Raw genomic sequence first — 16037 nt, 5'->3', positions numbered from 1 at the left:
AGGGCAGGAGGGCTAAAGGTTCAAATTTTTATGATAGAAGCTGAAAACTCAAGCAGACCTTGACATCAGAGAGTCATTTTAAGACATTTAGAGTTCTGTAAGGTCATTCAAAAATATAAACTTCTGATATTTCATGTTTTATTATAAAATGTTGATGCTGTGCACAGATCTTACTGAATAAACTGAGCTAAGGTTTGGTTGGTTATTTTATTTCTATTCTGTCCTTGTGTCTTTTGGCTAAATAATGTCAACTTAAGATGATGGAGTGGTGGAAAATTCACTTAATTTTAGGGTGCTATAGATCAAGAAAATCTGCTGAAATATCTTACCTGAACTTCAAATCTATCTCTAAGGCTGAGGTGAATTTGACTTTATTTATGCTACAAGTGGAAAAGGCAAAGTTGTCTTCAGCACAGTGGTGCATCTAGCATAATTCCAAGCGATTGTAGTACTTGACAAAGTAAATATTAAGTAAGGTTTGCTGCCACAAAGACCATCAATGCATTACTTGGCATGGCACTGTTGCTTTAATGAACTGTGTGCGTGTTTTATGCAATTATAATGGAGATCTCCTAACATACAAGAAGCTCTGCATCTTTATATGATGGTCAGTTGATTTCAGAAAAGTGCAAGTATCCTTGTAACTCACTGAGGATAGTGTTAGATTTTTAGCAGGGTGGTTAAATATTCTAAGTATGAAAGATCTCAGGTGAAGTCTTAGTCATGTGAATTATTATTTATGAAGACTTTCAGAAGTAAAGGATATTACAGATGGTGAGTTGACATATTAGTTACATTAATTGATAAATACATTAATCTACCTACCAGTTGTCATATATTTCCTAAACGGGTAACTGTATATTAAATCCAAGGTACTATGAATTCAGCTTATTACACATGCGTTTTTGGAGTGTTTGTCAGAATTTTCAGATGTGTAATTTTATAAAATTCCCCATTTGAAATAAGCATTATTACTGAAGTAGAATATTTCAGCTCTTATTTTTTATGAATCAAGTATATTTTTTATTAAACTTGAGTAGACTTTATGTGCAGAAGGTGGTAGCCTTGTCATTTGTTTTAGTTAGCTGTCATAGTTAATACAGACTGCTTTCTTATCTCCCAAGATCACTCTTTGACTGTTCAAGTCACATGAAAAAGTGTTGACTGCTGTTCCCTGTCTGGAACAGCTTGTGACTGTTTACCGGAAAAAGCTGCAGCTACATTGTGAAAAAATGTGCAGTGTAATATCTCTGAATATCTCCACCATTGACACTGCCATAGAAAGCCATCTATTGACTTACGGACTTTGTTAATGCAAAAAAATTCTTTGTATAAGTCAGACCAAGCATTTTTCCATTTTATTCAGTCAGTTTCCTAAATCAATACTGAAATTGTTTGCAAGGTTCTTGATATTGCTCTCTGTAGCCATCATGAGTAATGAATCCATACTAAAACCCTGAGTAAGTATTTAGATCGGAATATATCGGAAGCTTTCACTGGGCCCCTTGAAAATGGCATCTGCTTTTAAACTTTCACAGATTTGGTTGCAGAAATGCTTATATGTTGAGGTTGAAAGCATACTATTTTGCATACTAACTACTTTGAAGAGGCTAGATAACCTAACTCCTAAGTTCAAAATGGACAGACTTATTAGTGACTTCAGTGCCTAATGTAAATGTTGAGCAGGATAGGGTAGAGCAGAAGGGAAGTTATTAATCAAAAGATCTGGTATGTATTTAAGATGTGAAAAATAAGGCGCACAAGGAAGTTATTTTGAAATAGTGAATAATAAGGTTTCTGTGCTGCTCTGCAAATTTGGAGAAGATGTCGAGGAAGCAAGAAGGATTGGCTGTAATGAAGATCATGGTCTACTGGGTATATTCCAAATGTTGGTAGATTCTCACTAGTAAAATGAGAACTGGTTTTGCAAGTAGTAAGACTGGTAATGGAAGAAAAAAAAAAGTTCTTTAATTTGGGGAAGGTGGAGGGGAAAGATATTGAAGGTTCCTTAAAATTACCAGAGATATTTCATTAGTACAACTCTTAAAATGCTATGAACAAGAGAACTAAAACAGAATCCTGAACAATTGTAATCAGTGAACATCCTACGGATGTGCCATTTGACAGAGCAGGAAGAGATACCATGCTGAAAAGATTAGATATATTAAACTGCAGCTCTAGTCCAACCTTATAGGGTGGTGAGTTCTGGTCACCAGTTAGAAAAATACTAATTAGTTGGACAAGTTAAGAGAAGAGCAAGAATGGCCATGTTTTCTCACACACAATATACCTCCACATAAGACATGCACCTTGTTTTTGGTAAGGCAGAAAAAAGGGGGAAGAGTTTTTGGGGTTTTTTTAGATAAGGCTTCATGGAGCAGGGGTAGGCCTAATCTTCAGCTGACTTATCCTCCTTAATTAAAAACTAAAATCCTGGCGGCTGGTGCTGAAGACTGGTCTCTGTGGTGGATCTCTGATTTGGAAAAAAAAGAGTTCCAAGGCCTGAAATTAGGAGAACAGAGATGAGGAACAGCTAGCATATAGCAGAATTACCCTGAAAAAGGTTAGTTTGATTAGTTGTGATAAACTATAAAAAGGAGAAGTGATCATTAAGACCTCTGAAGTAATAGGCAAAGAGCCATTAGGTCAATAGACTCCCTCAGTCATCTGGATAGTAATGCCACTGCTGCTGCTGCATTGTGGAGCAGGAATCAGAAGCGCTTCTACAGAAAAAAAAATCAGCTTCCCTACTTATGACGTGCACCACAATTTTGGGGGGCAGAGTTGTGGGGGAAAGGTGCATGTGGCATCAGGAGTCTGTAGGAATTGACTAGTTTAAGAGGGCATAGTTAAAATTAATGTAGTTTGTGTGGGGAGGGAACATAGCATTCAAATACTTGAAGTTTGTCACAAACGTAAAGAGAAATTTAGCATAGTGTTTGCTGGTACCTTACAAGTGATCTCGAAGTATGGAACATGCCTTTGCACCTAAATAGGACGAGACTGTGGCATTCTTAAAGGAGCCAAGGATGCTTCTGTCCAGGGCTATAGGGATGAAGCTGGGCTCTCTCACAGTGACAGCTTCCATCTTGCTAGAGTGAAGCTACAAGAACTCAGAGCAGGGACTTTTTCTTTTGTTTCCTTGCTGACTGTCTTACTGGCACCTGACAGCGTGGAGGAAGAAATTGTCTGTCTAGAATTCAGAGGTGACAAGCCAGATTTGGAGCTTTAAAGGGGTGATTTAGAGAATGGAATAAGACAAAGCTTGGGTCTTGGGGCAAAGGATGGAGAAGTGACTGGGACTGGCTGGGGAAGGAAACTAATTCTGCAAACCAGTGGAGTGTTGGGGAAAGTAGATGGAAAGAGAAGACATGGTCAGAGAGTTGAGGGAGACTAGGATAGAAAGTTAAAGTGCCAACAGAGCATGCATGCTGGTGATGTCTAGAACCTGTATGTACTGCCCAATTGCTAGGCTTGGGCATCTGCAGGGGGAGTAGGTAGAGCTTGTTTTTTCAGAGTAGTGCCAGGCGCAGCATAGACATGGTTGAAGGCTCCCAGCCCTGCTGATGATTCATTGGGATGGCACATGATGCTCCATGGTGGACTTTGCTGTTTCTGGTTTGCTTTTTCAGACGACAAAGAAAACATACAAAAATTGCTAGGTGAACATTATGGCAGTTGCAAAGTCAAGGACTCAAAAGTTACCAAATGCAAAAATAATAGACATCTATATAGCTGTTTTGTGGCCCCTTGTTCATGTGCCTTGAAAGTAATATTTAATTACATGATCACATGCTTCCCCCAGGACCCCATGTCTTTCAGTGCATGGAAGGGACAGTGCTTATTACTTGAGCATCAGTTCAGTAATTTATTTTTCCCTTTTTCAGCATGTAGCCCCTTTACATATTTAACTGCATGCTCTAAGTTCTGCTTTGAAGAGAGAATTGTTTTCCTCCTTAGGTCTTTGGTGGACATTATTATAACACTTGTGAAGCACTCAGGCTAATACATTTTCTTAACACCCTGTGAAGGGGACTTATTTACCTTTTACAGATGGGGACCTGAAGCACAGAAATTAAATTAAAAGATGTACAGTTCAGCCTCTGAATATTAGTCAGCTTCCTCCTCCACAGTAAGGTACCAGCAGGGCAATCAGCAGGGAAACAGAAGAAAGAGTCCCTGCTTTCAGTTCTCAAAGCTTTGCCCCACTCTAGCTAGATCGAGCAGTGTTTTTCAGCATACCTGGCATTATACAGCACTTTACAAGTTCCAAGCACAGCTCCCATTATCTTTACTTCCAACTGTGAGTTAAGCCCTTTTGAAAGAAAAAAAAATCAAAATTCTCCATTTATGCATCAGTGAAATAAGAAGCAGTTAATAACCATTTGATTTACCCAGCATCATAGAGAGCTCTTTTAGCAGAGGCAAGGATAGAATGCAAGAGACCATTACATGGCAGTACAGTAACATGTACTAATCCCTAATCTAACTGAATTTGCTTGGGTACTAGAGCTGACTTGTGCTGCCTGAAATTGGCCAATTAACTTGGGCAAAATGCTCCGTTAACACAGCTAGACTGCTTACTGTATCTCAGCCAGCTCAAGTCTCCCTACATAGTACTGCCTTGTAGTGTGTGGATGTACTTTAGTTTCCTGCAGTTGCTTTCAGCTGTCTGCACCCATGAAACCATATTCCCTTCTTGCCATCCCATGTGTTGTTCACTATGCATCTTTTAACTAATCTCTTGCTATACCATCCTAGTTAATCTCCCAGGCAGGTTATTGATGGAGGCAGGGGTTCTGTATGTGTGGGAAAAGCAGCCTGTATGTATATTTTAATACAACAACAGGCTGTGTACACCCCCACACATACCAAAAAAAATATATACATGAGGTGAGTATTTCCCAATTTTGAATACTTTGCAACATTCATGTGTTTTAAATGTTGCCTGTTCTTAAATTTTAAGTATATTGAGTGAAAATTAGAAAATACTCTGTAGAGCTAATCCTCTACTGACATCTAGGTGGACAATGGGTGACCTATTCAGGTTGTCTAATTCTGTCCATGAGTTTTTCTGCTACTTAGCACCAATAAATGAAGCAGCTAGTGGTAAAGTCTAATGAGCAGCTAGGTTTTCACCTGGGAGGTGCTGAACTTCTCCAGGCCCCAGTTCAAGCTGCAAGAGTGAATTACCCAAGATGATGAAGTCACTCATGATTAAGGTTCTCTCCCCACCCCACCCTTTAGACTTTTAAAAACTAACAAAAACCACTAGAAAGTTAAATTTTGGATTTGTCATGTTTGACAGCCAGCAGAAGTGAATAATAGAATAGATATGACTTTTCAGTGATGGAAGGGAACTTTCTGCATGCCTGGACCTTTAGTAAGTCAGGATGGTTAAAGTGGCAGCCTGGGGCCTGTGAAGAGTTGAGTGGCAGCCCCTGGGCTCCCACTCTGCTACCATTTCCCCCCTCCTCCCCATTACTGCAGCTGCAAAAATAGCTGGAGCCTTTGGACTCCCCTTCCTTCTTCCTCAGCCTGCCCCTGCCCCAGGGAGCAGTGTAGCACAGCACAGGAAGTAGGAGGTGGGGTTGGAGGTGGGTGAGCACACAGTGGGCATATGGTGCAGCAGCAGGTGCCTACATGGCTCCTGGCTTGCTTTGGTGTGGCTTGTGTATAACCCCTGCTGGTGCAGTCCTCAACGCATGTGGCCCTTCAGAAGTTGGACAGCTCAGCAGCAAGTGATAGATTGCACATCCCAAAGCAAGGGTGGTATTGTCACTGATTTAGTTATAGAAACCTCTGTTCCAGGTGCTACTGAGTTGTCTTCTTTTCTACCCATACAATCCTTTCTTAAAGGGTAGATTTTTCTTACATGATTCTTCTTACTAGAAGTCTTTGTCCAGGAAGTCATGAATAAATTTACATATATTCATGTTAAGTAACCTCTTGCTAGACAGATTTCTTAATGTCATTCATTAGCAACTGACAGTAGAAGCTTTGAAAAGGAGTAACATCTTATTTAATGTGTTTGTAGTTTATTCCATTTCCTTTTATGGGTTCACAATGAGGACTAATAAAGAATTAGATGTGTAAATGAGAATTTCACTTTTGACAATTGCCTCAGTTTGTATCCTTCAGACTAAGAAAAATGAGCGAGATTTGAATATAATTTTAAAGAAGTCTGTAGAGATTGATTTCATGAATTTATTGGAGTATTTCTTAAAATAAAATATTTTTTAAACTATTACTCATGTTTAAACAGATGGCAGTTTACCTCATTGTCTAGAGCAGTGGCTGAGTTTTTGCAGGGAAGGGGGAGGTATTACTGCTTAAGTCTCTATTTTAGCCCTAATAAAATGAGAAGACCTTTTTGCTAAAATGAGCCCATCTCAGCTAGACAGAATTCAATTTCAAGTTAAATTAGTATAGCTTCTAGCCTACTATTTGAAAAATGTAAAGCAATATGGTCATTTGTCATTAAACTTTTTAAGTTTTCTTACCTTACGCTTTTCTCTTTTCCTCTTTCTGTTTTAGGTGAAATTGTGGTAAACGAAGTTAATTTTGTGAGAAAGTGCATTGCAACAGATACAAGTCAGTACGATTTGTGGGGGAAACTGGTTTGTACTAACTTTAAGACTTCCTTTATTACGGATGATCCTATGCCACTTCAGGTATGTCTTTTGAGTTTTTTCCTCCCATAATTGACACATTGTAACTTTATTTACTTCCATCTTATTAATAATTTTATTTAAATAGTACTAAATCTCCTAGACTCTCTCACTTGCAGCATATTATAAAACAAAGGTGAAGGACTTCAAAGGTGAAATTAAATAGCCAATTCAGACGTTATTGGTATTCCACTCCAAATTTACTCTATTTGTATTTACTAGAGCACATCATTTCAACTACAGTATTAAAGCAGAGGGAATTAATGATGGAAGTCCACCTGGTCTATTTCCATCTATTTGACTTCTTTAGGAAATGATGTTTTAAAGACTCATCTCTTTAATAGTGAGAGAGAGCGAGAACGAGAGAGAGCTTTCAGTTAGCATCAATTTTGCAACAAATTTTAGGAACAACTTCCTAATTCTGAAAGTGGTGGGATTTCCTTCATTGGACTTATAAGTGCAGATCAGACATCTGTTTGTCTGGGATGGCTTTGCCATATGCGATCCTTAGTAGCAAGGGTTGAATTAGATAGTTTCCACAAGATCCCTTCTACCCCCATTTTTCTGATATAGCATGTATCCATCTCTCTGAAGACAATAAGAAAACAGGGTTTTTTATTTTTTTTAAAGAGAGAAGTATCATGTCACTGTAGACAAAAAGTGACAGTTAAGATTGTTTTAATAGAAAAGGGAGAAACCATTGCTTCACTGAGGCAAAAAATATACAAGGATCACAACCTTAGTAATGTTAAGCATTACAACACAATGTTAACATTTGAAAACTGAAGAGTCCTACATTAAACACATTTTATAGTAGACTTAAGGATTTTCATAGTTACTCTCTTTGCACATACAAAACCAAATTTCTAAAGTTTTGAAGGAATTTAATTCAATCATGGCTAGCACATGCAACAAAAGGCTGTGGCTTATTTTGTATGTTTATGAAACAAAAACAAAATTTTACAGTTTTTGCTATGGCAGTGTAAACCAGTCACTCGCCCAGCTTCTTTCTCATGGCCAGTCAGCTCTCTGTTCTAGGTTTTCCAGACAGTTTATTTTCATGGGGGCAAACTTGTCTCATACAAATGAAACAACAAAAAGGTGTACAGACAGACCAAATCCTGTAGCCTTTCTTCTGACCCTCAGAGAGCAAGTCAAACTGTACTACTCCCTCAGCAACATAGCCTTCCCTCTCCCGTTCTGCTTCTGGAGCTTTTAACCCTCTTTGTAGGGTCACCCTTGTTCATTAATTATCAGTTGCAGCTGTCTCCCAACCTTCTGGCCAGGTAACCTGTAAGCTGCTGCTTACTTGAAGCTGGGGTTTCAGTTCTCTGGAGGCTGCACCTTCTAACAAGTAGTTATGAAGCTTTATGCTGTTTTTAGCAAAAATATTGTTCTAGTTTTGGGAACCTCTAATTAAGAACTGTAAGGCATGTTGCATTTCCATTAACATGTCAGATGCATAAGTTTTTGTTTATGAAAGCTTATGCATCTTTGATTTGGTCTACAAAGAGTAAATCTACCCTGCCAGAACCATTTCTGCTATTCAGTTGTTTCTTGGCTTTCATTCTTTTCTACCAAAAAAACCCCCCAAAAACAAAAAACAAACACTGTTCTCTAGGTGACCTGTGATCCAGTTAGGTAGATTTAAGGTCGTCCAGTGACATTTCTCTGCTCTAGTTTAATTGTTTTGAGGCTAGACTAAATTCATAGAGAATAAAGTTTTCAGTTGTCTGTAAAATAAAGCTGATTATAATTTCTGCATTTGTAAAAGCATATGAAGCAACAGAAGTTAATAACTAACTACAGCATCTTATTCATATGGTGTTCTCAGAGCAGCATAACCTGTCTAGTGAACTACATACCTGCGTAGATTTATAACTACTTTCAGCAGGAACCACTTATTTGATTTATTTTATGTAACAATATCAAAATAAAGCTTTTTTTCTTTCCCTTGACAGGTCTCCAAGTTGTTTGGTTGTTTTTTTAATAGTTGCAGTAACTTTTTTTTTTTTTAAATCTTAAATGGCAGGAGTATTTTTTTCCACCTTGCATTGTGTTCACCTTTATAGAGTATTATGATTTGTGATGAGGTTGACATGCGCAGTAAATACTGACTTGTTATTTGTGTTTATCTAAGTCAACAGTGATTTCTCTTAGCTACGTTTGTAAAATATAGGGCTAAAAATATTACTGCCACATTCCTACTTTTTGTCATTAATTTGTCTTTCAGAAATTCCATTATAAAAACCTCCTTCTTGGTGAACATGATGTCCCACTAACATGCATTGAACAAATTGTCACAGGTATGTCAGATAGCTAAGTATGGGGAAAAGCTTTAAAGGATGTTTGTACATTCAAGGTGAAAATATCCATTGCTTGCTACATTAAGGCATAGTTATAAGCAAAGTAGTAGCAAATATGTCTAACTCACAGACTGATCATATAGTTTCAATCCACTTTTTGAAAGAAAGGTATTAAATTGATCCTGGAATAATTAAATTAATAACAGTAACAACTTAAATGTTTGTTTTACATATGTACCATATAAATTTAATCTCCCCAGAAAACTAAATATTAGGTTGGAGAGTTATAATCTATTTCTTGAGATACAAGCTGGTCCCAAGAATTGTCAATCTACTCCTGATTACTGTTTTGTCCTGATTTTATAATATATGCTCAATTATAAATATTATTTCCCACAGTGGGGAGAGATTTTTATGCATCTTTTTTCAATGGAGTAAAAAATCCAATCTTAGAACAAGCAGCTTTTGTGAAAAATTTGAAGGTTGGCATAAGTTCTTGCCTTTGGAGAGCCTTTCACAATCACTCAGACTCTAGGGTTAGCATGGGGGAACATCTCTGTTTCTGTCTCAGAAATCAGTTTTGTCTGTGATCTTTTGCCATTGTAACCAGTGGCTGATTAAGATTTACTGGGACACTGGGCTCCGGGGAGGAAGAGGCCTCTTCCCTTCCTGGTGCTGGTGCTGCCAAAGGTGGGGCGGGCCTCCATGCCCTGCAGGGGAAGCTGGGTGGACCCAGCCGGGCTGGGAGTGGGGTGGCACATGCCCACCTCTCTTCCCTCCTCATTGCCATGGCTGGAGCAGAGACAAGCAGAACAAGAGAAAATGCAGGCTGCCACTGTGGGCCTGGGGCTCTCTGCTCTGGTGCTTTTGCCCTAGGAGCCCCATGCCAGTTACACATCCCCTGCCCACCTAGCAGTAGAAGGCACAACTCACCTCCCACCCCCACTGCTGCCGGGTGGGCAGGGAGCATGCAGCTGGCACAGGGGCCCCAAGGCAAAGGCAAGAGAGTTGAGAGCCCTGAGCCCACAGCGAGCAGCTCATGTCTGCCCCACACACAAATTTGGGGGGGACGTGTGGTCCCCCACGCCTCCCCAGGGGGATGTGCACAGCAGTGGGGAGCAGCCTTCCCTCCCACCCCCCGCGCCCCCTGGACAAGCTGCCCATGGTTCCATTCCAGTCCCCACCCCATCTCCGGATCCCATGCACTGTTCTGGATGAGCAGAGTCCCCTGTCCCACTCCCACCCTCATTGTGGGAGCCTCGATCTACCCCGCCCCCATGCCACTTCCCCCCCATACACTTACCTGCAGGGAGCTACTCTCCATGCTGCCCACATATTTTCCTGACCACATGCATGTGTGAAGCTATGCACATGCACACAAGCCCCGTGTCCCACTCCTGGACCCCTCAGGCTAGAATGCTGCCCACCTGCGAGGGGAAACCCACTGTTTTCCAAGGGAACCCATTTATTAATCTGCCTATGATTTTAACCCTTATTAAAGAATACAGTAGTTTGTTTCGGAGCGTATGGTATTTCCCACTCAAAATATTGAGCAGATTGGAGTTCGTTCTTCTTTATAAAGCTTATATGCTCATTTCATCCCAAATTTCTCTAGTTTTGAAGCATATGCTAAAGTCACAAAACAAACAGCATCTTGTTTTTTCTTTTTTTGTTAACAATAATGTCTGGAAAACAACCTGTCAAACTTGGCAGCAGATTAAAGCTGCATGATTGCATAACTTGTGCCATTATGTTGAACAGGTTGAAATTTTTTCCTCTACTTGAGTATTTGTTATATATCTAATGGTCAAAAGGAAAAAGCTTTGCTGTTTTGCACCTGATGCTTCCTTTCACTTGCATCTGGGGGCAGTTCAGTTGCACTGTTTATTGGAGTTTTTAGCATGAAAGTCTGCATTCAGTATTATATTTGGAAACATCTCAGGGTTCTGTTGATTGTGGAATATCAACCCTGGCCTTCCAAACTACACCCCAGCTGCTTTATGTATAGGGGTGGAATATGTAGCATTCTACTTAATACCTGTGTCTGTCGACTTCATGTTCAGGACATAAATTTACAGCATCTTCAAGATTACAGGTAGAGAAATAGCTTTACGTTGTACAAAAATAAGTTCCCCCTGTGTTTTGCAAGTGTGTTGTTTTTGTCTTTCCTTGGGCTTCTTGGAACTTGGCCTGGCTAATCTTGCAAGCAACAAGCTAGAATTCTTAATTAAGTTCAAAGATACTTGCAAACAACTGAATATGGCAGTTTTCCATGCAATAACTGTTCCCTTGGCTTTACCATCTAAGTTAAAGAATATCTACAGTTACAAGAAATCCCTAAATACTTTAAACATTATTAGTAAGGACTGTGTTCTGTTGTCAAACTATGGTGTTTGTCTGATTGGAACAGATTAAGATGCCATAGAGAAATGTGATCACTGCCTCTGCAGGTTTGGCCATGTTTGTTTTCTCACAGTTTATCTGGTCTTTTGAGAAACAAATCATTAAGCCCATTTTTGGCTCAGGTGCTTCTTGTAGTACTGACTCAAAAACAGAATACTTGCTATGTAGTGTTTCAGTAACACAGATGCCCTGTTTCCTTTGTGAGCTGTATGGCGTAGGGGAGAAGGTTCATTACAGGCTATGCTAAATCTCCGTTTCTAATCTTTGGTTATTTGACTATGTTTAGTGGACTGTTATATCAAAATCTTACTTGTTTTAAGAGAAGTGTTGGGGTTTTTTTAAATGTTAAAATCTGTGGTTTTGAAGTTTGCTACCTTTGTGTGCTGTTCCCCAAAGCTAAGATGCTGTATTAATAAACATCAGTACTTTGCCTAGTAACGATGGTATTGTCCTAAAGAGAGGACTGCTGGCCATTTGTCCTTCAACAAACGAGAATTTAGATAAAGGTTTCAGGGCTGTAGCAGGGTGGGGGAATAACATTAAGGTAGAATGAATAGCAAAGGAGCCAAACTGGAATGCTTAACCAATGGCAGGAATAGACTGAGCAAATAAGGATAATGTTGTATATTTGCAGTTAATGACATTCCAATAGTCCATCATTTTAAAATGTTTTTATCAGGAGGATTCATGCCAAACAGCTTGAAAGGAAGGATGCATCTTGCTAGCTGTATTTTTGCTGTATAAATATTTTGTCTATCCTTAAAAAAAAAATAAAATTCTCTTTCTTTCAGTAAATGACACAAAGAGGAAACAGAAGGTCCTTGGTCCCAATCAGAAACTTAAATTTAATCCAACGGAATTAATTATTTATTGCAAAGATTTCCGTATTGTCAGATTTCGCTTCGATGAAGCAGGACCTGAAAGTGCAAAAAAGGTATTAAAGCCTTCAGTTCTTTATTGTGATTGTGCAGTGGCAGATGTAGTACTATGGGACTTCTTGTTGATTTCTAGCTTCAGGATAGAAATTTTAGAATAATATTGTTGCCAGTTAAACCAATGACTTGATCTTTCTAAAACCTGCTTATGCATGTATAAGTATTTTACATTCCTTTTTGTAGTTGTTTGGGTGAAATATGAACAACTTCTACAAATAAGGTGAACCTACTTAAGATTACATAGTTCAGAAGGTAATATGGTCTGTTCACATCTATATCAGAAATGCAAATTTAGGCTGTACTAGTCTTTCTTTTAAAAAGGCAAAATTGAAGTCCTAAAAGGTACAGTGCAAGTAATGTTGTAATTTCCACATTATACAACCATGCATTTAGGAAAGTGCTTCATGGGGGCTTTATTCTCACTTCATAGATTCATAGATGCTAAGGTTGGAACAGACCTCAACAGGTCATCGAGTCCAACTCCCTGCCTAGGCAGGAAAGAGTCTATCCCCCTGCCCTGAGCATGAAAGAGTGCGGGGGTCAGATGCCCCCAGCCAGATGCCTATCCAGCCTTCTCTTAAAGACCCCCAAGGTAGGGGAGAGCACCACCTCCCTTGGAAGCCCGTTCCAAATTTTGACCACCCTTACAGTGAAGTTTTTCCTGATATCTAACCTAAATCTGCTCTCTGTCAGTTTGTGGCCATTATTCCTTGTTACCCTAAGAGGTGCCCTGGTGAACAGAGCATCGCTGATCTCTTGCCCCATCCCCCTAATGAATTTGTAGGTGGCCACAAGATCATCTCTCGGCCTTCTCTTGTGGAGGCTGAGGAGATCCAGGTCCCTCAGTCTCTCCTCATAGGGCTTGGCCTACAAACCCTTAACCATATGAGTGGCCTTCCTCTGGACCCTCTCAAGGTTATCCACATTCTTCTTAAAGTGCAGTGCGCAAAACTAGATGCAGTACTCCAACTGCGGTCTGACCAATGCCGCATAGAAGGGAAGTATCACCTCCCTGGTTTTATTCGTCATGCATCTGCTAATGCATGATGAAATGCAGTTAGCTTTGCTGGTTTCGTCACGCTGACTGCTCATGTTTATCTTGGAGTCCACTATGACTCTGAGATCTGTTTCTGCTTCTGTGCTGCTGAGAGGGTCATTTCCCAGCCAGTAGGTGTGCTGGATATTTTTGCACCCTAGGCGCAGCACTCTGCACTTGTCCTTGTTGTACTGCATCCTATTGTTTACTGCCCACTTTTTTAACCAGTCCAGGTCTGCCTGCAATCATTCCCTACCATCCAGAGTGTACAGTTCACCCCACAATTTAGTATCATCCGCAGACGTGGACAGAGTACATTTCACACCCACATCCAAGTCACAGATGAAGATTTTGAAGAATATAGTCCAAGGACCAAACCCTGCGGGACCCCACTGCCCACATCCTTCCGGGTCGATACTGACCAGTCTACCACCACTCTCTGGGTACAACCCCCAAGCCAATTTACCACCCACCGGACCATGTAAACATCTGTCATAGCCTCTTAATTTATTTATGAGAATAGGATGAGATACTGTATTGAAGGCCTTGCTAAAATCCAAGAAAACGACATCCACCTCTATTCCTGCATCTAAGCATTTTATGACCCTGTCATAAAATGAAAACAGATTGGTCAGGCATGATCTACCTGCTACAAATCCATGCTCATTTCCCTGCTGCATTATTTTTCCTGCTGGACTCCCACAACTATGATCCTTCATAATCTTTTCAAAGATCTTTCCAAGGATGGAGGTGAGACTGACTGGCCTATAATCACTCGGATCCTCCTTCCTCTCCTTCTTGAAAATAGGGACCACACTGGCCCTTTTCCAGTCCTCTGGGACCTGACCCGAGCACTATGAGCACTGAAACAGCTGTGCCAGTGGTTATGCTATGACACCGACCAATTCCTTCAGTACTCTCGGATGCAGCTCATCCAGGCCTGCTGACTTGAACACATCCAGTCCATTCAAGTGACTGCACCAAGTCAGCGCTGACAGTTGGTGGGCTGGTGTCCCTCTGCCCATCTAAGAACCCATTAAGAGACTTATCTTGAGCTGTGTTCAGGAATACCGAGGCGAAAAACTCATTGAAGAGCTGAGCCATATCCCCCCTGTCTGTCACTAATTGCTCCTTCTTGTTCAGTAGGAGTCCTATGCTGCCCTGCGCCTTTCTTTTATTCCCTACATACCTAAAAAAGACTTTTTGTTGTCTTTAATTTGTGTTGCCAGCCTCAGCTCTGTAGTTGCTTTGGCTTTTGTAACTGCCTCCCTGCAAGTGTCAGCCAAGTAGGTATACTTCTCCTTGGTAGCTTCCCACTGCTTCCACCGCCTATATGCCTTCTTTTTTGCCCTTAGGCTCCCCTGGTTTCCCTGTTTAGCCAAGGAAGTTTTTTGGTTCCTTTCCCCCTTTTCCCTTGTACTGGGATAGTCTCCCTCCATGCCCAAAGGATCGTTTTCTTTAGGAACGACCACCCTTCCTGGACTCCCATCTCGCCAATACTTTTATCCTGCAGTGCATCATTAACTAGACTCCTAAGCACACTGAAGTTAGCCTTCCTAAAGTCCAGCACTTCCACCCTACTAGTTATCTTACCCACCCTACACCGTGTGGTGAATCCGATTAATTAGTGGTCACTGTCCCCAAGGTGACCACAAATCGGCAGCTCCCCAACCAGGTCCTCCTCCGTAGCCAACACCAGGTCCAGTAAGGCATTCCCCCTAGAGGGGACTATATACCTCTTGCATTAGGTGAAGGTCCTGCACGCAGGTTAAGAACCTATGTGAGCGGTTGGATTTGGCTGACTGCTCCTCCCAGCAGATGTCAGGGTAATTTAGGTCCCCCATGAAAACCACGTCCCTTCCTGGGTTTTGTTTTTGCTTTGTTTGTTTTTTTTAACCAAGGTCATTAACAGGTGTGATTTAGATGAGGACACCTGTTCAATAGAAAATAGAACTGCTTTTACAAATGTCAGCAGGCAACTGTCAAATAGTAATCATTTTTCTGAATGCTCAGAGTAGGCTAAATTCATACCAGTGACTCAGAGGCAAACAGATCTAGCCAGTTATCTATATCCCATATCATCTGGTCTTAAAGCTTAATTCAAGCCCCAGAAATATACATATTTATACAGCTTAAATGTTTCTTTCCACCTGTGTACTTGTAAATCTACAATCACACACATAGATAAATGTGTACATATATAATATTAGTGATGTATGTGTATTTGCTAAGCAGACACTCCATGTGCCTAGAGTTGTGCCACTTACTTGGAATAGAAATTGAGCTCTTGAATGCTTTACCCCATCGTTTCTCAACCTGTGGATGGTAACCCAAAAGTAGGTTGCAAGAATATTTCAAAGGGTTGCAAGAAAGTCCTGGGAAAGCATTGAGACTATAGCAGGGCAGAGGGGCAGCAGGAAGGCACCTGCCCCTTCCAGCGGGGGAAGCAGGCAGGGGAGAGCTGCGTGGCTGGCCTGGCGGCACCAAGGCTGATGCCCATGCTCACGGGGGCGGGGTGGCCAGGAGATGCTGCTTGGGGCTTGGGAGGTGCTGTGACCAGGCTGTCTGGCATGGCATGGCAGCCCCAGCCCAGAGCAGGAGGGATGCCACAGGCCCCCTCTCCTCCTTCCTCTGGCCCATGCCAGAACTGGACTTGCTCCACTGCCGCCTGCATGAGCTGGAGCCG

The 16037-nt window shown here is 40.9% G+C and overlaps 1 protein-coding gene across 1 annotated transcript in view; it reads left to right on the top strand.

Annotated features, from left to right (window-relative positions):
- Window positions 1–16037, top strand: part of MTMR10 (myotubularin related protein 10) — a gene marked incomplete at its 5' end in the record, with an annotated part of 59161 nt that overhangs the window by 15923 nt on the left and 27201 nt on the right. The window contains 3 exons of the mRNA XM_025199445.1: window positions 6538–6674; window positions 8905–8977; window positions 12172–12314. Of these exons, the coding sequence (XP_025055230.1) occupies window positions 6538–6674; window positions 8905–8977; window positions 12172–12314 (353 nt within the window). The remainder of the gene's footprint in view (window positions 1–6537; window positions 6675–8904; window positions 8978–12171; window positions 12315–16037) is intronic.

The sequence above is a fragment of the Alligator sinensis genome, unplaced genomic scaffold (genome assembly GCF_000455745.1).
Source record: "Alligator sinensis unplaced genomic scaffold, ASM45574v1 scaffold458_1, whole genome shotgun sequence".
Classification (NCBI taxonomy): Eukaryota; Metazoa; Chordata; order Crocodylia; family Alligatoridae; genus Alligator; species Alligator sinensis.
Note: the sequence above shows the minus strand (reverse complement) of the source record. Positions and strands in the feature narration are given on the sequence as shown.